The sequence below is a fragment of the Perca fluviatilis genome, chromosome 20 (genome assembly GCF_010015445.1).
Source record: "Perca fluviatilis chromosome 20, GENO_Pfluv_1.0, whole genome shotgun sequence".
NCBI classification, from domain to species: Eukaryota; Metazoa; Chordata; class Actinopteri; order Perciformes; family Percidae; genus Perca; species Perca fluviatilis.
In genome coordinates, this window is record NC_053131.1 from 13,885,511 (window position 1) to 13,908,325 (window position 22,815).

General features: G+C 39.9%; 2 protein-coding genes across 3 annotated transcripts; one reads left to right on the forward strand and one right to left on the reverse strand.

Moving 5' to 3' along the window:
• Window positions 1-221: 221 nt before the first annotated feature.
• On the reverse strand, window positions 222-11,734 carry LOC120548629 (plastin-1-like). The gene is given in 18 exon segments (XM_039784960.1): window positions 222-770; window positions 873-1,006; window positions 1,145-1,268; window positions 1,423-1,556; window positions 1,669-1,783; window positions 2,883-2,961; window positions 3,349-3,550; window positions 3,815-3,904; window positions 3,999-4,141; window positions 4,354-4,519; window positions 6,402-6,483; window positions 6,584-6,716; window positions 7,192-7,321; window positions 7,407-7,433; window positions 7,436-7,566; window positions 8,973-9,063; window positions 9,706-9,926; window positions 11,180-11,734. Coding segments are annotated over 17 exon segments (1,926 nt in total). The 5' UTR covers window positions 9,712-9,926; window positions 11,180-11,734; the 3' UTR covers window positions 222-631.
• Window positions 11,735-13,368: 1,634 nt separating this feature from the next.
• LOC120549578 (glycogenin-1-like) lies at window positions 13,369-22,537 on the forward strand. 2 transcript variants are annotated; one of them, XM_039786594.1, is made up of 7 exons: window positions 13,369-13,507; window positions 16,469-16,607; window positions 16,697-16,871; window positions 17,183-17,345; window positions 17,942-18,068; window positions 18,569-18,806; window positions 20,502-22,537. In XM_039786594.1, exons 1-7 carry the CDS (start codon window positions 13,369-13,371, stop codon window positions 20,667-20,669), a joined length of 1,149 nt encoding a protein of 382 aa, XP_039642528.1. In that variant the 3' UTR covers window positions 20,670-22,537. The 2 variants fall into 2 exon arrangements, with proteins under 2 accessions (XP_039642528.1, XP_039642529.1); XM_039786595.1 differs by having other exon boundaries at window positions 13,374-13,507; window positions 16,472-16,607.
• Window positions 22,538-22,815: the final 278 nt, after the last annotated feature.

The following is a 22,815-nucleotide window of genomic DNA, read 5'->3' on the forward strand; positions in this document are numbered from 1 at the left end:
TTGCACATAATGACTCACTCATCCAAGACCAGAAAAGCTACTTTGTTTGAGCACTATTTTTTCTCCTTTATTTAACCATGCATAACACACACACACACACACACACACACACACACACACACACACACACACACACACACACACACACACACACACACACACACACACACAACACAACACACACACACACACACACACACCACACACACAAGGCTGCTTGGTACATTTAATAGATTCTCTTTAATAATTAAATAGCAATATTAAGTGCACAACATTTACAGGCATAAAGGGAAGGTGTGTATGATTCTGCTTTTCCTTTAGCTGAATCTCCTTTTCTGGTCATATAGCAGAAGTAAGTAAATAGATGTAATGCGCTATAAAATATAGCAAACAACAATTAAGAGCTTGTTCTATAAAATCACAGATAGCAAATGCAGTGGCTTTGCTGATAAGAGGTGATTTCCAACTTTAGGTAGGCTTATTGTCGTGACTGTCTTGCTTTGATCAAAGAAAGTTTAAGTGTAAAAGAAAATTATGATAATAGAAAAGATGGGGGGAACAATGATAAAAAGCGCTTAGAAACAAAATGTATATTGGTGGTTGGTTTCCAGGTGTTTTGTTCATGTCCGTTTCAGCGTTTGTCCTTTTTCAAACCGTGGCCCATGAGGGAGGCAAACAGCGTCATCACCATCTTGGGATTCACTTCCACCAAATCCTCAGGCAGCGCGTAGACACGAGCTCCGATCTTACGAGCCAATGAGATTGCATACCTGGGAAAGGAACAGGAAGAGAGAGCAGTTTGGAGTATTCAACCTAGTGACAAATACAAAGTTGCAAGAAGAGAGAAAAGGTGTGGAGATTTTGTCTTTTACTTTGCGTTGTTGAGTTTATCAGCATCCTTCAGCAATCCTTTCTCTCCTCTCTTCACCATGTCCCACTTGACGGTACCGGGAGCGATGGCGTCGATCAGGTCAATCACTGGCAGACTGGTGCTGATCAGTTTGTCCTGCAGAAAACAAGGAAACAGGGTCAAATGCAGCCTTGAGTTTATACAACATACACACACACACACACACACACACACACACACACACACACACACACACACACACACACACACACACACACACACACACACACACACCTTGAAGCTGCTGATCTGTGTATCTTTTCGTTTCTGGCTCAAGGTGGTGTTGACCCAGCTGAGGATGATCTGATCTCCGACCTTCTCTCCATCACCCAGATCTGACAACACCTGCACTGTGTACCTGAAGGATAACAAGCAGGGTGGATAACTCAAACTGTACAGGGACCTGTTGTATCCAAAACACTCAAATTGATTTGAAATGGACAGTGTGTCTTTCCCAAACATTTTACTTCAGCAAGTAACCTGTCCCACAGCTTTGGACAGTGCATGTATACCTCCTCATCAGCTGCCAGATCAGCGCCAGGGTGTGCATTCGGCTCCCCTCATTCAAGTTTTCTCCTCCGATGCCAACCAGAGAGAAGTGAGCCACATCCCTGCCCAGCTCCACAGCATAGTTACAGTTCTCCAGCTAAGATATGCCAAGAAAAACAATGTTCATTTTATTTTATTGTTCACCAGCTTTCTATTTCTTTAATAATAATAATAATAATAATAATAATAATAACTTATAATGTGGACACCTTCTTCATATTGCCCCCCAGAACAGGATAAGGCGGGTTGTTGACTTTCTTCCAGTTCACCAGCACATTAACCTTCTCATAAAGCTGCATGATCACCAAACCATCACACAGGTCACTACAGAAGATAAAACACATAGAGAAAGTGAGGAAAACAAGTGTCACTGCAGCTACAGTTGCTTTTTTTTTTTTGCAACAGGAATGCATACAAAAAAGAATCATAGAAGAGGAAAAAAATAGGTAAGAAAATATTTAAGATTTATACCATGCTAAGTTTGGTTTAGTATCCCTAATTGTAAATAACTAAGGTATAACAGATTATGGCTTTTTGATAGTAAACCTCAAAGAGTAACCTTATTTTCAGGCATGTGCACAAAAAAATGTAGTTGTTGCTAAAGCGTTTAATATTTTGTGGATACTTTACGGGCTAAGGCCAGTCTATTTAGGACTCAATATGTTTACATTTGATTACTTTTGGTCCAATAAATCAATGTGGCATTCAAAATGTCCCCACCAGATTAACATGCACTCAAAACCATTCATTTCACTTATTATAAAATGAGATTAAGGTTCTGAAGTCTTAAGGGACAAAGTAGGACAGAGAACAAAATTAAGTAAAATGATGGTCAATTTTAGATTAGGAGGCTGTTAACAGAAGCTGTGAAAATGAAGTAATAACAATACTATTTCAGCTGTAACCCTTGAGCAAGGCACCCTATTCAACTCCCTGCTCAATGTCTACCAGTAGAATACTAATACAAATACTACTATAATAACAATAAACTTTTTTTATATGACACCTTTCAAAAACAAGTTTAAAGTAGTGCATAAGAATTCTAAACTATATAAAACAATGACTATACTCACAAGAGCACATCAAATATGTAATTTAAAAATTGAAATAAAATAAATAGAAAGAAATGATAAGTGTTAAACTAAATAAAAGCCAATTTGTGAACATAATTACCAAAAGAGGACACTGATGTTGCTTGCCTACATTTTCAAATTGCCCTCATTATTGGTTGTACTTGGTATAAATAGGTACTGTAACTGTAGGAATGTTAAGCATCCATCCCCCTCCTTGATAAGATTAACACACACACACACACACACACACACACACACACACACACACACACACACACACACACACACACACACACACACACACACACACACACACACACATACACCCTGATGTGTAACTGATGACATACCAGTATAGGTGGTTGACATATGGAGAAACACCAAGAGAGTTCATCCAGTTTCGAAATGTTTTCTCTTCGTTGGACTCAGCTGGAAAGACATGAAGACATGATAAACACCATCACCTTCTCTACCAGCTGTTTGGATTACAGTTACTGTCACCAGACAGGGATTCTTTAGGTTCAGCTATAGCTTACATACAGTATATATGGATTTATGGATGCCATAACTTGTCACACCTTCTTTGGACTTTTTTATTGGTTTTACTGTATAACCCGTGTGTCTAGCTTTACATCAGTTCCCTGCACATTCATCATTATGGGGCACATTCTGGACTGAGGTGTGTTTGTGTCACAATTTGATGACTTGATTTTCATTTTGGGTTGCTAGAAAAGCAAAGAGCAGCCTCAAGACCATGACATAATGCAGCCTAATCATATTGGACAAAATATCTTTTTAGTGAGGGATGTGTCTCACGCTCTATGTGTGCAGTCTCTATGCCGTTGCCGTTGATCTGAGCCTTCTGCAAACCAGAATGCATGTTGTACAGGTTCGCTACGAAGGCCATGTTGAGTTTGCTGTTCCCAGATGTAACGTCATGAGGAGAAACAAACTGTCTGCAGTCTAGCCGGGCCGCCTGTTGCAGCATCAGCTCAGCCCTTTGGTCCAAATCACGCTCCTACACATACCACATAAAACAGACATGTGTACAAGCACGGTACAGACGCTGTATATATATAAAAAAAATCATAGCAAAATCCAATAGGAAGGTCACTTCATTTAGTTTAATTGATGTACATCTGCAGGATAATATAAAGCAGAGAGAGAGAGATGCAAAGAAGATGATAATCAAATTGTATTTTATTTGTTCACAACTCTATCACCTTCACATTTGACATTATCCACTGTGACTTGAGAACTTTGCAAAAACAAGCCGACTCACATTGAGGCCGCTCATGTCGATCTTGACGTTCATTTTATAGTCGTCTTGGAGAGCAATCTGGTCCAACAGGTAGAAGTAGGCTCGCGAGTCCTGCAGTGGTACAGTACAAGAAGGGGTTACACTCTTGTGTTGGTGTAATTGTGTGTGTGTGTGTGTGTGTGTGTGTTTTTTCTCTGTAGGGGACCTTAATGTCTTCACTGAAGTTGCTGATGGTGCTTGTTCCTGCGTTTCTTAGATGATAGTTGACCCAGCGAAGCAGCAGCTCCTCGGGGGAGAGAGACATCAGTTGGTCCAGACTCTCATTGTCTCTCAGAAGGGCCATTAGACCTGGAGACACACATGCTGTTAGTTTAGCAGCGTCCATTGAACGTAGTAGTTTAATATTTTGGGGGGTAAATGGCTTAACTTCCAACCTGTTCTTTTACAAATAATGACATTCATGTTTAGAATAAAAACTACCTTCCAACTACTGTGCAGTAATGGTGTACAGTAACTGTGAAGTTATTGTATTGCGTAGTGTGTGGGTGTTTGTTGCTGACCTTCGTTCCTGCTGATTTCTATATCAGCAAAAAGGCCAACCTTGATAATCTGCCAGAGCAGTCCCAGGACTAAATGGGGTTTCCCAGCCATCAGATCATGGGCGTCAATGCTCACCACCATACAGCCGATCGCTGAGGCTGAGTTTAGAGCCAGGACCAGATTCTCCTACGAATGTAAATGATTTGTTCAAGTTCAAGTTCAAGTTCATTTATTTATATAGCACATTTAGACAGGCCAAAGTGCTTTACAGAGCAAGCATATAAGAAAATAAAACCAGCAAGACAACGCATAAAACACAAAATAAAAACAGCAAAGCTAAGAGCAACCTTAAAACACTCAAGTATAAAAAAGAAGAACCAACCTAAAAAGGAGATCGATATGCTAATGAGAATAAATAGGTTTTTACCGACGACTTGAAGATAGCAAGGTTGGGGGCCATTCTGATCCCTATAGGCAGGGTGTTCCACAGACGAGGCCCTGCCACCGCAAAAGCGTGCTCCCCTCTACGCTTTAGTCTGACACGAGGGACTACCAGCAGAGCCTGGTCGTGTGATCTTAGGCTTCTGGGAGGGGTGTACGAATGAATAAGTTTGGATAGGTAGACGGGAGCTAAGTTATGTATAGATTTGAAGACAAAGAGAAGGATTTTGAAATCTATTCTCTGTCGAACGGGCAGCCAATGTAGAGATTTGAGAATAGGAGAGATATGGTCATATTTGCGACAGTTAAGGATAAGACGGGCAATTTGAGAAGTAGATATACCACAGTAGAGTGAATTGCAATAATCTAGCCGACACGTGATGAATGCATGAACCGCCATTTCCAGAGTTATCAGGGTGAGAAAGCCTTTGATTTTAGACAGTAAACGAAGTTGGAAGAAACCGGAGCTGATTACAGATGAGATGTGTTTATCAAATTTTAAGGACTGGTCCACGAGAACACCCAAGTTCCGCACTCCTGCAGATTTAAAAGCAGAAAGGCTCCCCAAGTCTAGGCTTGTACACTGGGACCTTTCACTTTGTGTATCATCGTGTTCATTTTAGGCTCAAAGTCAGAGATTTTATAGCCAAACTACAGCATTTTTGCAATTTCTGTTGTAACAGCTCAGCAAAAGCAAACTGACTGTGGCCTGAATCCTCCAATAATAACTAACTTATTAAACGCAACCGTCTAATCTAGCTCTTTTTAGAAGATGGATGGCTGGATGAATACATATCACCCAGTGAGAAATAAAAAAACAAATATGTAAGACTATGCTTTATTTTTTATTTTTACTTCTACACAGAGGAGGCAACTACAGAAATATAAAACTGAAAAAAACAGGAAGTATGCAGTAAAGAGTTAATATACAAGTTTTGCACAGCGCAACGGTATTGGACAACCAATGCTAGGTCTTAGAGATCCACAATTATAACTGTTACTGTCTTAGTTGAAATCCATATAAACAGTTCTAGAAGACACTACTAGGAGTTAGCCACAGGAGTTGTTTGGTTAACTGCTTAATAAAATCTAACACATTCTGACATTTATAGGTTACAGTTTCCTCCTTTCTAAGTTATTTTAAGTTTCCAGGACTTTATAAGTTCTTGTTAAAAAGAATAGCTTTGCATTTTGTTAAATAAACTTTTTTTTTTTTTTTTTTGGTGGTTGTGGTTTTTTTAATAATATTATTATTTTTATTTTAATTATAATTTTAAAAGGAGGGAGGACAAAAAATTTATAGGATTAAAAAAAAAAAAAAAAAAAAAGAAAAAAAAAAGGGGGGGCTGGGACAAAATAAAAAAAAAAAAAAATAAAAAATAAAAAAAAAAAAAAATAAAATTTTTTTTTTTTTTTTGTTTAATTCACAGCAAAAAAGCGATCTTCTCATTTGACTTATGGCCAGAAAGCAAATAAGCATACTCCCCAAAATGTCAAACTATTCCTTTACAAATCTGGTGTCTCATTAAATATATGCCTGTAAGGATTACAATGCATTACATATTTCTTAGTATTTGTATTATAATGTGTTATGGATCTACTAAACTTGTAAAAAGCTACTACTCACTGTCATTGTGAAGGTGGCAAGTTTCTTAGTGTTGATGACTCTTTCGTCAATCGTGTCAGGCTGAGACAGGTTGATCATTTTGCTGAAAGAGAAAAAGGAGTGTGAGTAACAAAATGTAATTTCAGACGTGTAATCTCACATTCCTCCTTGTGTGTGTGTGTGTGTGTGTGTGTGTGTGTTACCATAACAAGATGCCATCACGGACAGAGGTGAAGAGGCTTTCATCGTCGGGGTTCATGGGCAGCAGATGTTGACAGTCTGGATCCTTCGCCAAGGCTTTGTTGATCCAGTTGACAAATGCCACCTTCTCCTCATCTAAACACACACACACACACACACACACACACACACACACACACACACACACACACACACACACACACACACACACACACACAAACACAGGCACACAGACACAAAAATAGACACATGCATGAAGACAGCTCAGTCCGCATTTTCTTTTTCACCGGGGCTTCATTGTTGTATATGTGTATTTGTAAAATACACATATACGCCACACATATACATATATGCCTCAGTACACCATCTGCACCCCCGCTGCCTGTACGGCCTCATCACACAGCTCAATGCTTATAAGCACAGGACACACACTCACACACACATATGCATGCACGGTGAAACAAAACACTCAAACATGCATACAGATAGAAAAATGCACAAAATTGACACATATCTAGTACACTGAAATCATAGCAATCCAAATTCAACCCTATCTGATCATGATACACACACACACACACACACACACACAAAGCATACTCTCTCACACCAGAGTAGGAGTGCTGCGTTCCCTCGCTGGAGTTTCCTGACGTTCCTCCGAAGGAGCGGATCCCATCTCTCCTTGTGATGGTTTTCCTAAACGTCTCACTGAACTCCTTGCTCTTCAGCTCTTGATAGATCTGAACATGGACAGGCTGTGTTACTCCATGCGAGGTTTTGAAGAGTAAGTTTGTATATTTGCTTACAATCGGCGTCAGAACTCACAGAAACAAATTCCTCAAAGCTGATCTTCGGCCCTTGTTGGTGTCTCCAGCGATGAAGGTCTCCATGATCTCTCGCACTTTGTAGCCCGGCAGGGAGAAACTGGCCTCTCTGAACAGCTCCTGGAGCTCAAAGTCGCTCACGAAGCCGCTGTTATCAATATCTGAACACAAATAGAAACACAGAGAAACACACACACACACACACACACAGATACAGTAAGTCAATTTGCTATACAAAAATTAATCTGAGGTTAATGTGCTCAATATTTATTAGTAAACAGTGCACACAGATGATAAAAGCAAGGACAAACAAAAGACTGTAATTTTCTAATAATTTAATTAATAATAGGTTCTATGTTATTTGCAGACTGATATTGAAGTTTAATTAGTTGTGTTGAGTTTATAAGAAGTTATTGCTTCATTAACACTTCTGCTCCATTTAAACCCAAATACATGTTTATTTTTTTATTCATTTCCAGTATTATTGTAAACTGTGTTCTCCATATATGTTGAATTGTCAACATATATGACCAGGCTTTTTGGCTTGTGAGTTCCCAAAATGAAGCCTTTTTGGATTTCTTTCACTGACAGGCTTAAAGAGATCAAAGTATCTGGTGTTTCATAATAATTAAGAGGAAAAATGTCAAAACAATACTAGTGGCATCTGTTGGTCCACCACTTTGATCCAGACTCAAATATATCAACAACTATTGCATGGATTGCCTTCAAAGGTTGTACATACTGTACATCTGTGGTCCCTAGAGGATGAATTATAATTACTTTGTTGATCCTCTGACTACAAAGCAATGTAATACAGATCATTGATCTTGTGGCATTAGATGTTATCACCACCATCAGCCTCTGTTCTACTTTGGGTTTAGTGTTATTACAGTAAACTAATGTTAGGTAACAGTGATAGACATTGATAAAAAAAACTGATGATGTTTCTGGTTTCATTGCTGTACGGTATTACAATTTAAACATCATCATCAGTTTTTTTATCATCAGTCTTTTTTATCAATATATATATATATATATATATATATATATATATATTACACAATTTAATTACACTGTTCCTAAGGCTTAGGATGGATTAAATGCAGAGATTGAATTTTACTACATTGTACTGTACGATTGTATGTGACTGATAAGACAAGAAATTATTTTTACAGCCTCTCAGAGCCACCGACCTGTCAGATTGATCTTCTGACCCCTTGTAGGGTCCCGACCCCCAGTTTATCTTTTGTGCCTTGTCATTGTATATCATACAGTAATATGAATGTAACCTTATACCTTAATTACAGTATTTTGCTTACTATCATCAGCATCTGTTTTTAATTATACACCTATGATAATCGACTGATAAAATCTGGCAACGTCTCATTATTACATCTGGAATTATCTCACAAACAACAAAGTACATACATACTCAATAACCCAAGCAATAAAAATACTTACATAAGAGTCACGCTTTATGGTCAGCTGTAAAACTGTTACTAAGGCCAGAATTCCTATCAATACAAGTCAGGTTAGATGTGTGAATGCATGTGAGGGATAAACTGACCAATTCTATTAAAGGCCTCCCTGAGTTCTTCCAGGTCGTCTCGGGAAATCTGGGTGACATGATTCTCCATTTTAGCTTCTTCTTTGTATACCTGAAAACACACACACACAGACACACACACATAGACACAAACACACACACACACACACACACACACACACACACACACACACACACACACACACACACACACACACACACACACACACACACACACACACACACACACACACACACACACACATTTTAACCATTTATTTATGTCCACATGAAGAAAAATGGTACAAGCTGTTTAGCCCTCTTTTTGGCCATCCCAAGTTGTTGCAGCCCTCTTACTACCAACCTGTGTGTGTGTCCTAGGCTACCAAATATGAAAACGAGTAGTCTGCACCTATAGCCTAGCTCTGAGATGGTGTTTAGGAGTGGTTGGTATTTACTGTAACTACCTTGACACACACGCACAGTTCTGGATCACAAAGTAGAAGCTCAATTGCAAGATTGATCAATACTGTACAGTAGAAGAACAATTAGGAAGTGTCAGGTTATATACTGGAATTTGTCCAGGGTAGCCTTGTGACTTCTCACTGTCATTTATTTACTCTGCACCGACTATTCGCACACACATACAGGCATATTCGCACACACCTGCGTTTCCTCATAAAACTCCTGAAGCATTAGCATTTTACACTAAAGCATCCCTTTGGTTCTTTACTTGAGGAGAAAGACAGAGTACCTTCATAAGAGCTTCCTATTAGTCCTCCTGTGTTGAGTTATAAGCCTCTCGGTGCAGGTCCCTCTGGACTGGCTACATGAGTTGAGTCTTCCAGAGTGCTGCAGGGCTTCAGACTGGGGCAGAGCGGAAGCTGGATCCCAGAGAGGCTGGAGAGCTGATTATCTCTCCAAGGAGGAGTCACTCAGGAGAGGCACGCAGTGGACCTTTGGCCTGCCTGGACCCTGGGACAGGCGTAGTCTGACAGTTAACATTTAACACCTCAACTGTGACATGGTGTTATTGTCTACATAATGAGAACCATCAGTTTGTCTCTTCCAGGCAATTCATTTGCAGTTAAAGTGCATGAACCTTTACTGGAGGAAGCATAAAAAGTTACATAGTCAATAAAATAGTATGTGTAGCATATCCACACACTGATGTCTGTATGTCCTCATGTTGGCATCAGGTGCTGCTCTGGAGCCATTTTTGCCCTGATTTGAACCTACCAGGCAGACATATCTCTTAAACTGTGAACCAATGTGCTCTTTAAAGAGGACTGACCTTATCTTAAGCCCTAACCATTGCTCTAGACATAACCCTATCCATATTCAATCCATAGGGAATATTTGCTATCTTGCCAAGAGTTAAATGAGAAGATGGATACCACTCTCCCACTCACTTTACCACGCTCTTTCAGGTCAAAGTGACTTCCTGGAGTCTCCACTGGTTGCCTGGCAAGTGATTCTGTCCAAAAAATAACCTCCCGTAAAACCACAATTTGTCATTTTGTTCAGCTTTGGTTTGTCCACGAATAAAACAAGCCACATATTGTGTTAATTAGTAAGCTGTCAAGGTGCTGGTAGGCAGGTTTTGTTACCATTGGATGGAGCGGTTCACTGTTTCCCCAATTCCTACATGCTAAACTAAGCTAAGCTAATTGTGTCCTGGCCCTGTGCCTATTTCATTGAACATTTTTGGAATAGTCATCAATTGAAGCGGAATTTCAATTAATATTGAATTGAGTAAATAATTGCTAAACCTACATTTTCCTGTCCTGCTTGCTGCATTTTGTAGGAAAATAGTATTTGGGATGAAGGAGCCATATATTGTATTTCTGTCATGTTTAAAACATGAGGACTGTCTCACTGCCACACAATGCCCTGTAACCTGAGGTACAGAGCCAACGGCATCACTTAGATTAAACTGCTCCACTTTACCGCAACAGTCAACTTTTTATTCTTTAACACATGGCAATCCCTTAAAGCAGATTATACTTTTTTTTATTATCGCTATGCCTTTTTTCTTATATCTTAAAAATAATTGGTTGTGATGCTCTTCCTAAATCACTGTCATTTGACCTATATGTTTAGGCTAGTGAACTTCTGTATCTGCAGTATATTAGAGTTTGCCAACTGTACATTGTGCAGCAAAGTTTACCTGTGTTTTAGAATAGTCAAACTGTAATGTAAGGAAACAATAGAAGTAAGGAGCTTACATTCAGTCCCATGCAGGCTGAAGGGCTTAGAGTCCGGAGCAGGGCCAGTCCAAAGTAGAAAATCAGCTTGCTACAGACATCTTTTCACTTCTCTCCTTTTCTATCACTTTTCCAACTCTCCTCACCCCTTTCTTGTCTTCACCTTACCTCCTTTTCTCTGTTTGTTCCTGTCAGTTTCTCCTTTCACCTCTACCACTGCTCTATAAGACACGCACAGTCCCATAACCAGTTAAAACAAAGGCACGAGATTGTGCAAAATGTTTCTCTCTTGGCTCAGACAAACACACTAAAGACATTTTTATACCTGTTCCTTACAAAGTTACACCGAATCTAAAATTGGCGTCTGACTCCACACAGACAAAGGACTCCATCTTTCTATCCCCCCTTCAGGTCTCTCAACTCAGACACCTGATCAGCCCAGGTTCACTCTGTGACTCTGAGGTGCTCTCCGGTTACCCTCTCCTACTGAATGCAGCTCCCAGGTAAGTGCTCCACCTCCAGCCGTTGATGCACCAGCCACAGTTTTGGGTTGTGGACCCTGAGCCAGGATCAGTTGTTGGTGTAAACGTGTAACAGCCGGCCAGAGACTTTCTCATAAGCCTCATGCATTATTCACTGGCAACTCCGAGCACATGCGCAGGAAGGTAAATAGAGTGAAAAAATACAGCATGCACACAAGCAGGCATGCACACAAATAGGCTACAAAATAGTCTGAATTCATATAGAGAGTTTTAATGATGCACATATTTCTACTCTTGCATACAGTGAGCTTAGAAATACGGTGAAAGTCAAATGAATTGCCTTTATGAGCTTATAGTAGTATAAAAGATACTTCTACTTAAACAATAGTGATATCAGTATTATTATTGGAGTTAAAGACATAAATGTAAAGGATTATTATACAGTACATCTGTTGCACAGTTTGGTTTTCAGTTGAGCCGAACCATTTTAAATGACTAATGACTAAATTAAATACTTTATCCCATTTACACCATAGAGGGCACTTGATCATGCTTTATCTACCATGGGGAAATACAAGAGGGCACTTTTGTTGTGTTTTTAATTGGTCCACCAGTTAGTGCAGTCACCCTACAATGGGATCTCTTCACAGTTATATGCAAAGGACAATGATTATGTGAATATTGTATTCAGACAGACTTGGACCTATCCTTTAAGTAGAAAGACAAAATATGTTTTGCATTACACACTTTGTCTTTGATCTTTTCTTAATGATATTTAATGTAATAATAGCTGCACCACCTGTATGTCTGTGTGTAGTTGAACCTGTGATGCTTCATTCAGCTGTATTGTGAAGTCATGACCATTAGGAGGCAGTGCTGACTAAATCTAATATAGTAATGAGGATCTTCCTGTTTCTCTTAGAAAAGTAGAGCAGTGTGGTAAAGATCATCCTGCTGATATGTTGCTGCATGTTGCCATACACTTCTTAAACCAAAACAGACAGGACACACATTATATTAACTGTAATTTCTGGCAACTTGAACTTAAATTCTTCTATAAACTAAATTCAGACCGTGATCAGACATAACTCATTTCTCATCCTAACAAGTTAATCTTCTGTTATGACAGCGTATAAACCGATAGGTTGGGATAAAACAGGGAAACATTAACTACCTTGTATTCAGTGGTGGAAGAAATTGTCAGATCCTTGACTTGAAAAAAATAATACCACAGTGTAAAATAAAGAGTAAAAGTCCTGCACTCAAAACTCTTCTTAATTAAAAGTACAGTACACATAAGCTTCAATGTTATGCTACTTTATACCACTCCACCACATTTGAAAGGGAAAAGTTGTTCTTTTTACTCCACTACATTAATCTGACAGCTATGGTTTGGCCTGCTCGTTACTTAGCATATTTAGATTACTGTTTGAAAATTTTCTTTTTAAAATTAAAATTGAATGCATCAGTAATTATAATATAGGCCTATTTTATTCTGGGGCGTTCTGCATAATGAGTACTTTTACTTTTGGTACCTCTAGTATATTTTGATATGGATGTACTTTTGAACATTTAAAATGCATCATAGTTGTAACAGAGTATTTCTACACTGTGGTATTGCGGTTGCAGCCATACACTGTTGGCTATTACATCTGTGGTGGTTTCAGAATTATTTCTACAGACTATATGGACTACACGCAGGGGGGCGTGTCAGCTGTCATTGGTCACATGACCCGGAAAATGTGGGGCTTAATTCCTGTGTTGGACTGCTCCCAGCTGCTGTGCCTCTGCCCTACGCAGTGCAAGCCCTCCATCTGCCCCATCACGACCCCCGGACCCCGGGTGGACTCTCATCACACCATGTCAGGTAAGACACACCGGGGCTCCGCCGACACTCGCAGCCGCCACACTGACATCGGAACACGGCAGCTCCGGACCGGACCGGACCGGGGATGCGCGACCTGCCCCTTTCTACTCAAATATCGAGAATTTTATTAAACGCTGCGGAAAACACCGGCTGCAAAACGCACTGCTACTCGCATATTGATATTAATTAAATCGTTATTCATGCCATAAAAGCTGCGGCCATTTGAAGGGTTGAGATGTGTTGATTTGATGAGTTGCTGCAGCGGTTTGGACCAAAAGTAAAGCTATCGAAAATCAAAAAGAGCACTTCCGGTTACAATTTTCAAAATCAAACCATTTTGAATGCAACCGGGGTTGAGTAATAAAATGTAAAGGGAGAGTTCTGTTGAGAAAGAAAATATAGGCGACCTCTGCATTATTACATAATCTTGAAGCCCCTTCTTGTAGAGGAGCCCTGAAATAAAATCAAGATATAAGAACTTTATAAGATATTACTGGTAGGCTATTTTAGTTTTTATTTTATAATTCATTTCCATGGTGCCTATTTTTGAATAAATGTATCCTTAATCAAATTATAAACTAGAGCTCAAACGATTACTCTATAAATGTAGGTGTACTTTGTCGAAAAATGTATCTGAAACCATTTTAATAATATAGCAGTAAAGTCATTCTTTTAAGCAAAAATGCCTTAGACTTTTGGTCGGACGGGCATTTTTCAGTACTTTATAGACCAAACGATTAATCAAGAACATACTATAAATTGATACTGAAAAAAAGTATTTTGAACAGGTAGATCAAACTTTGTTCCATAGCTCATGTACGCTATTATTTTTAAAGAAGACGCGTATCACTTCCTGGGTTAATGTGGGGTCTTTGATTAACTTGACGTAGATGTTTCTCAGTGCGTACGTGCGCCACAGTGTGTGGCCTTGAAATGTTTTTTTGTTTTTTTTTCTAATACTATAAAAGGCCCGTATGGTCATACCTTTTATAATATACTTATATTAATGTTTACTAGATTAAAAAACAAACAACAACTCTATACAGTAATATAGGATTGATAACAGTAAGCATATGCACAAATAAACAGTACTGCATTTTGGCAAGCATCATTTTAAAATGAAATTACATAAAGGAAGCAATGCTTATGTCCTTATACATGCAATGTATATGCATTTTATATATATATATATATATATATATATATATATATAAATTTACTCCATTAAATTTTAAAATTGGTGCACTCACACCAGATTACATTTATTGCTAACATTTTAAACAAAAAAGTGTTTTCATAAACATCTGTCCTCATGATTTTGAAAGTGTGTAAGACCCAGAGTGTGTGGGTCATATGTAGCCACAGATAACTCTGTGGGAGCACAACCCATGCTTCCTGTACGTAGCTTCAGGCTCTTTTGATAGTCAGTTTATAGTTCCTTGAAACAGACCCTAGCAACCGTACAGCACTGCCTCGCCGATCAGGTTTCCCAGAAACCCCGAACAACACGCATTCAGCTTGATACAATGTGCTGGCTCTGGGCCTACTTCCACTCAAGCAGAAGCACAGTGTGCCCCCTGCAGTTGGTAAAGTATGCAAAGGGGACTCATCACTTCACACAATAGGCCTGCAGATGAATTGGACATACTTGTACTGGTGCAGTGGGTAACATAGACATGACATGATTGTTGAAGTTATGGAGGAAAAAGCAGAAAAGGGTGCATTAATTGAATGTAATTTACTGTCAAATTAAGAGACAGAGGCACCGATGGTTGGTGGTGGAAAGTACACACTTGTAGCTTACTTACCTTTTCTCTCTGAGAAAGTTTACTCACTTCAATAGCAAGTGTAAATATAAATGCTCAATAAAAGCTGCAACAACCAGATGTGTCGAATGTGGACAGTGTCCTTTGAGGTAATTAAAACAAAGAAAATTGTAACATTGAATAGCTGGTGTTGATTTGTTTATCTTATCGGCGCAACATGTGAGTATTAAAGTTTAACTGCATCCCATTGTCCTTAAGAAAAAAAATTATGTGTACATGGTTTGTTATGATGCTTTTATAAACTATTCACATTCTACATACATTTTGGTACATTTGCCTTTTGTGTTAATCGCTCCATTGTCTTCTGTGAAATGCTAGTGTCTCTTTAGCCCCCCTTCAGAAAAAAAGCCCAGCCCAGTCTGATCTGATTGGTCAGCATTTCTGGTTATTTTGCATCTATGCTCTCAGCTTCTCTGCAGCGTCAGTGCAGCCGGGGAATGACTGTAACTGCACTGTAGCAGCACTTTCTACCTATATAGTATGACATCACAATTGTACGTCTCGTTTAATGGAACAGTTTCTGATTACGGGCTGTGTGCATTTCTCTGTGGATTGAGCATTTGGATACTTTCACTGTACCTGCACCTGGACCTGCTTTATAATAAAAAAAAGACATGGAAATCTCACTTTTTACAATATATATATTATATATATATATATATATATATATTCACATCAAATAATTTTCCATTGTGAAACAGCCCTGGTTGTTCTCATAAAGATGATGTACAATAAAACACATTTTAAACTAATACATTTAGTTTAGGTTATTAGTTTATAATGTCGTGGACAGTCCCCTTTAATTAACTGCACAGTAAAAGGAGCAGCTTTAGCCTCTACAGCTAATTTTTAAACTGTAGTCCCCGGCCAGTTGACAAAAGGCATCCTAAAATACAATGGTTAACAAATTAAAATAAATTACATTACATCTATAATGAAAGCAGGCCTAAGCAAAAGTGATCAAGACATTCAAACAAGTGGCACACAAACAGGCAAGCACAAACAAGCAAGCACAGATGATAAGAGACGTTGAAAGGCAGATAAATAGAAGCAGGACTGACAAAAGAAGTAATGACACTAATGTTATAACCAGCCAGCGACATGGCTGATGATTGTGTTTGTGTGTTTCTCCAAGCAGACCAAGCTTTTGTGACGTTGGCCACGAACGACAGCTACGCCAAGGGAGCGATGGTTCTCGGCCAGTCGTTACGAAACCACAACACGACCAGGAAACTGGTCGTACTCGTCGGACCTCATGTTGCAGAACCTTGCAGGTAACACACATCGCTGATGTTGGTTGAAAAATTGTCAAATGTCAATATATAACACACACACTGACACAATCATGCTGTCTGTGTCGCAGAGATGCACTCCGCTCCATTTTTGATGAGGTGCGTGTGGTGGACGTCATGGACTCAGGCGATGCGGCTCATCTATCCCTGATGAAGCGTCCGGACCTGGGGGTAACATTCACCAAACTGCACTGCTGGACTCTCACACACTACAGCAAGTGTGTGTTCATGGATGCAGACACACTGGTGAGACAAAAACCTGACAACGGCACAGAACGTACACAAGTGGCAACGAAGAATCACCTTGGAGTTAAAAAGTAGTTGTAGTTGTTTGTTAAGTGGTTTTACTCTCACAACTCACTGTTCTTTCATCAGAACATTAAACAGTCCACGTTTCATTCGTAGACTCTTCAAGAGAAGAGGGTGCGATGTTAGTGGAGTAAAAGGGGCCGCAGACTTCTGCATTTTCATTGCAAATTAATATATGGAATGTGGAAATATTGATAATTGAAACATGTATTCGAGTAAGTAAATTAAGTTTATTTGAATGTATTCAGGTGCTGTCAAATATAGATGAACTCTTTGAAAGAGAGGAACTATCTGCAGCGCCGGATCCTGGTTGGCCAGACTGTTTCAACTCTGGGGTGTTTGTCTTCAGGCCGTCCAATGAGACGCACGACAAGCTGCTCACGTTCTGCAGTGAAAACGGCAGCTTCGATGGTGAGGCCCGAGTGTTTTTTTTTTTTTTTTTTTATCTCTTTCTTAAAGGCTCATTAGAACACAATCTGAAGTCCTGATGTCCTAATCTTAACTCTGACCTGGTCTAACCTTTACCCTCACACTGCCAACTCACCCCTGCTGTCTGTCTGCAGTTAGCACTGTATCACACACATCTTCTATCTGTTTATGAGTGTGTGTTTCACCATATGTTGTCATTCACCGTGTGCAGCATCCTCTCTCAGCGTTGTCAACACTCAGTTTCTATTTATACATGTCAGAAAGGACAGTCTGTGCGGTATGTGTGTGTGGTGTTGACCATTCAGGTAGGTACTATAGAGTGTCTGAATGGATTTCAGCAGAAGGTCAGAGGTCAGATACGGTAAATGGTATGTAAATGAAAGAACATCAATTCTTTCTTACGTCTTCGAACTCCTCTCCCATTCGCTAAGAGCAAAAATGCAGAATCATTCTGACAGGACTATTACTATTTTTTATTGTAACATGCCAAACCAGAGCTCCAAGCCATCTCCCATTTTGCTCTACTTTATTATTATGTCTGTCATTCTGAGCGGATTTGTGCGTGTCTGTTGTTGCAGGTGGAGATCAGGGAGTTCTCAACAGTTTCTTTAACACCTGGGCGACGGCAGACATTTCCAAACACCTTCCCTTCATCTACAACCTCAGCAGTATCGCCATCTACTCCTACCTGCCAGCTTTTAAAGAGTTAGATACACACACACACACAAACACACAAACGCACAATGTATCCAGTGTTTCTGTAGCCGACTTATTGCTCTGATTCTGTAGCTTTCCTTATAAAACGTCAGGGTGCTTGTGTGTTAGGAGGCATAAAGCTCATCCAAGGTCAGTTCAAATGTTGTATGTGTATGTGTGTGTGTGTGTGTGTGTGTGTGTGTGTGTGTGTGTGTGTGTGTGTGTGTGTGTGTGTGTGTGTGTGAAGGGTGTTGAATTACAAGAACCTGCTGAAATTTAGAGCAGGGACAACACACACTTTGCCACAACCTGCCTCAAAACAGAGGAGCTCCTGTAGCTACACCTGTATACTTCGTTTTATTTATATCTGTACTGTGTGTGTCCTTCTGTAGAGGAGTTTGGTTCAGTACGTGTTAAAGATGTAGAATGTAGATTGCAAATAGTGGCAGCATCTCATTTCACAAATCCCAGTCCCTCTTTCATTCACTTTGCGTGCTGTGTTTTCACAGGTACGGCCATGATGCCAAGGTGGTGCACTTCCTGGGTAAGGTGAAGCCATGGAGCTACTCCTACGACGCTCAGAGGGGCGAGGTCAAAGATCACGCCCTGTCCCCTGAACAGTGCCATCTGCACCCCGACTACCTGCTCATGTGGTGGCAGCTGTACGCCAAATCTGTGCTGCCTTTACTGCAGCAGGCCTACGGGGACACGCCATTCAACAGCGGCTTCGCAGAGGCGATTGAGGACGTACGTCAGCTGTTGTGACGTTTGAGTGTGTGTGTGTGTGAAAGACGAGTGTCCGGTTCTAGGTGTCATTGTGGTGGCTATGCATGTGTTGAAACATAAACCAGGATGGCTGTGATTGTGTCTTTAGCCTGTTGCATAATCGTCATGTCCTGACTGTGTCGAAACCTGTAATTACTCTAATTACTTTCTCTCGCACGTCTTCAAAATGTTTAAATCTATTTATCAATTTCGAATTTACCAAGTGGTGAAAGTGCCATATATTGAATCTTTTTTTTTTTTTTTTGACTTCCTCTTAAACTCCAAAGTACTGGTTGGTTAGAAGAAGTCAAGAAAATGTTTGTTTCACTTTCCTCAGCACCAAATTGTTGCCAAAAGTTGTGTTTGTTGCCGCAGGTATTTCCAGTTATCTTAGTCGTGTCATGACTGCATGAATAGCTTGCTGATAATGATGAAACATGCAGGGTGGCTCCAGCAGCTGTTCAGCTCTTCAGTAACTAGCAGGAAGTTGCTATGCTGCCTGTTGCAACAGAGTTAGTCAGAAAAGGAAAGCTGCCAGAACCTGCAGCTTTGCCCAATTCCCTGAAACTGAGCCATCATGTGTCACACCGACAAATTTATACAGTCTTAAAGTGCTCATATTATTAAACCATGTAAACCTATTCTGGTACAACCTCTTAATACAATTATGAACCTGAAAATGAGCATAATATGAGCACTTTAACAAAAATCTGAATCTTGAAATGTAGGAATTTTAAAAATGGTTATAAGTGGTCACAGTGGCCAAGAGTGGCAATTACGGGACAGTGGCACAATACATCTTCCAGAATTTCCCCAAATTCTTTATTCTTCATTATTAAGCGACCTGACCAGGTGAAATCGGTGAACTTACTCTGTAAAACGGCAATATCCATCTAAAGTTTGCTAACATTAGCCACCATATGCTGTCTGTCATACCAGACCAGGATGGGCTGTAGCAGTACAAAACAATCCCTGAGTGTAGGTTTCGTTAATTATTCTTTCAAAATGTACATAGTCAAGGTTTAAAGTCCCCCTCCACTCAAAAGTATTGTTGAGTTTGACACCAGAGTACTATTTTCACCCACCTTAAATCAGACAACAACAAGTGTACGTAGTTTGGAAGCCAATCATAGTCCAATATGTAACTTACAGAAGTGTGATGTGGAAGCTTAAGGTCTCCAGTGCACATACACTGAGAATGGGCTTTTCAGTAAAGTATCAGACACCTTGTGTCCAGTAGTTAAATCTTTGGTGGAAAACAATTATCTAAAAATACATTACTCAAACTACAGTATTTGATTTTCTTTGTTAAATTCTCTTAAATCTAGCACGGTCTGTTAATGTGCTCTTTACTCACTAGAGCCATTATGTTTCGATTGGTTTTGACTTATTGAATGTGTTATCCACTGTAGGAAGCCAAACTTTTCTATTTGTTCATGTTAGGATAAACAGCTTTCGTCATCTGTGAAACTCAACTCTTATCTGCTGCAAGCGTGTTGCAATGCAGGTCTCGTTTGTCCTTTTGAGTCTCCTGACGAAACCCTCGCATGAACTGATTGTGGGAAGAAAATAGTGTTCAGCCGAGTACGGCACAATGTGGAGAAACCAGGCCTTATAAAGTATTGCTCCAGTCCCGTTTCATGATTCATTCATTCTCTGTCTCTATCTGTCACGCAGGGTAAGCTTCACGAGGATGTTAAAGAGCACCCGGCACCCTTCGCTCCTCCTCCCCAGAAGGTTTCATCACAGGAGAGGAAGCAGCGCTGGGAAGCGGGCCAGATCGACTACATGGGTGACGACTCCTTTGCCAACATTGAGCGAAAGCTTAACTCCTTTTTAAAGTAGCGGGCAGGCGAGGTAGCGTGACAGACAGAGAGAGCACACCAGTCAAAGCTCTGTGTGGGTGGAGATTTTAATCACTGCTCAGCCAATCACAGGGGCTTGATTAGCAGGGGACTGGTTGCATCTGTGCAATGTTTAGCCTCACTCTCTGCACCCTGTCAGTGTGTGTGAACGACAGGGAGTAGACGTTTGACACAGTTCCCATGCACTCTTACCATTCATTTAGTTGCCTCAGAGGAAAAGTTTGACATTTCGGGAAATAACCTCATTCGCTTTCTTGCTGAGTTAGACGAGAAGATTGAAAGCACTCACTACACGTTTGTATGCGTGATATAAAGCTACCACAAACAGCTGGCTAACACTTAGCATAAAGACAGCACTGTGTACGATAGATACTCCATGATTTGGTCACATAACATTTTGTACACAAACCTTAGGGGGTAAAATAAACATGTCCCCCAAAAAAAATATCTTTAAACATGGGGGGGGGCCATGTTTAAAGATATTTTTGTTTTTATGTATTGCTACCGGACTATTTCTTGGCCGAAACCAGTAATTTCCTCAAGTCTCGGTTAGTTGCCCAGCAACTAGTTGCGACCGCCTAGAAATACTTTGGCATATAACCTCCCATAAAACAAACGTTTTTCTTCTTTTTGTACGGATTAAACAAATGAGATGCATGCTAATTAGTGAGCTTTAGAAGTACTGTTAGGTAGATTTGGTTGTTTGGACACAGCCAGGCTAGTTGTTTACCTTTTTTCAGTCTTTATGCTAGGCGTTGGCTTCACTGTACAGACATGAGTAGTATAATCTTCTCATTTAATTCTCTGGAAGAAAGCGAATAAGCGTACTTCCCAAAATGTCAGGTTATTCCTTTAAGTGTTCTTGTGCATCTCATGGAGTCCTGAGTCTTCCTAACCTGTGGAAACTTTCAGCAACAGAAACTGAGAAAATGACCACGGGCGAATCCCATGGTTAAAGGGAACTCAGTAAGTTTAAACGTTGTTTCTGGAATTTACCACAACTCCTTTCCTGCAATAAGTCTCTCTATTTAAACCACTTAGAAGCAGATATGCAGCAACTGGCTCACTTCACTCTCACTGATCTCCTTTCCAGCCAGTTATGATTATCTCGCTTTAATCAGACAGTGTTCACCTCACCAGAATACATAGGTAAAGCTCCTCATATGTGCCTCTGATGCTCACCAGCTCCCTGTGACATCAACTTTGTAATGGCTGGTTGTTGTTTTAGGAAAAAAAGGTCTGTTGTGTTTGCATGGCACAGAGTGGAAAAAATGGCTCAGTAATGTACGTCCACCCGCATTCTAAGGTCACGTTGATAGTCAGTTTTGTATGTATTTGTGTGGGATTAAAGAATAGTGCACTCCCCAAACATCTGTCATCTGCATGTTATGTCCCTGCCAGACCTGCATCAATATATCTTTGTGCCATGAGCAGTTTCATCACTTCCTGTCTGTAGTGTAACCAGCTGCCTTATTACCGTTCACTGTTTACAAAACCTCACTTACTGTAACTGCTGCTAGTAGCACAACACATTTAACTCTGAGGAGTCCCTCCTTTACTGTTGCCAATACCTCCTCTACTTCACTCCAGCTGTGTGCCCTTAAACTAAACTATAGCTCCTGACAATAATAATAATACTCTCCTCACTCAACACTCCCCCAACAAGAAGCTGGCAAGGTCGATTTTTTTGTCCAATTTTGCCAACCTGCTAAATCCCGAATATGCATGAGCGTGGAAGTGGAACATTATTGTAGTAAATGCCGATCTGTCCTGTTCACCAGCTGTTAACTGTACATCCCTGTTGAAGCGCTAATAAAGAACTGGTGAAAGAAGTCACCCTTTATCCAACCCTTCTGTCATGAGTTTCATTTTCTTTATACTCTATGTAATATTTATATTGATTAGATATAGGGCAGCAATTCATTGTTTGGTCTATGAGATGTCACAAAATAATGATAAATTGCCAACACAGGTTCTGATAGCCCAAGTTGACATCTTTAAATATCTTGGTTTGTCCAACTAGTGAAACATAAATGAAAAGCAGCAAATCCTCACATTTCAGAAGCACTTATTGTAACCACTTAAATGATCATTAAAATTGACAAATAGATTCAATAAGATACACA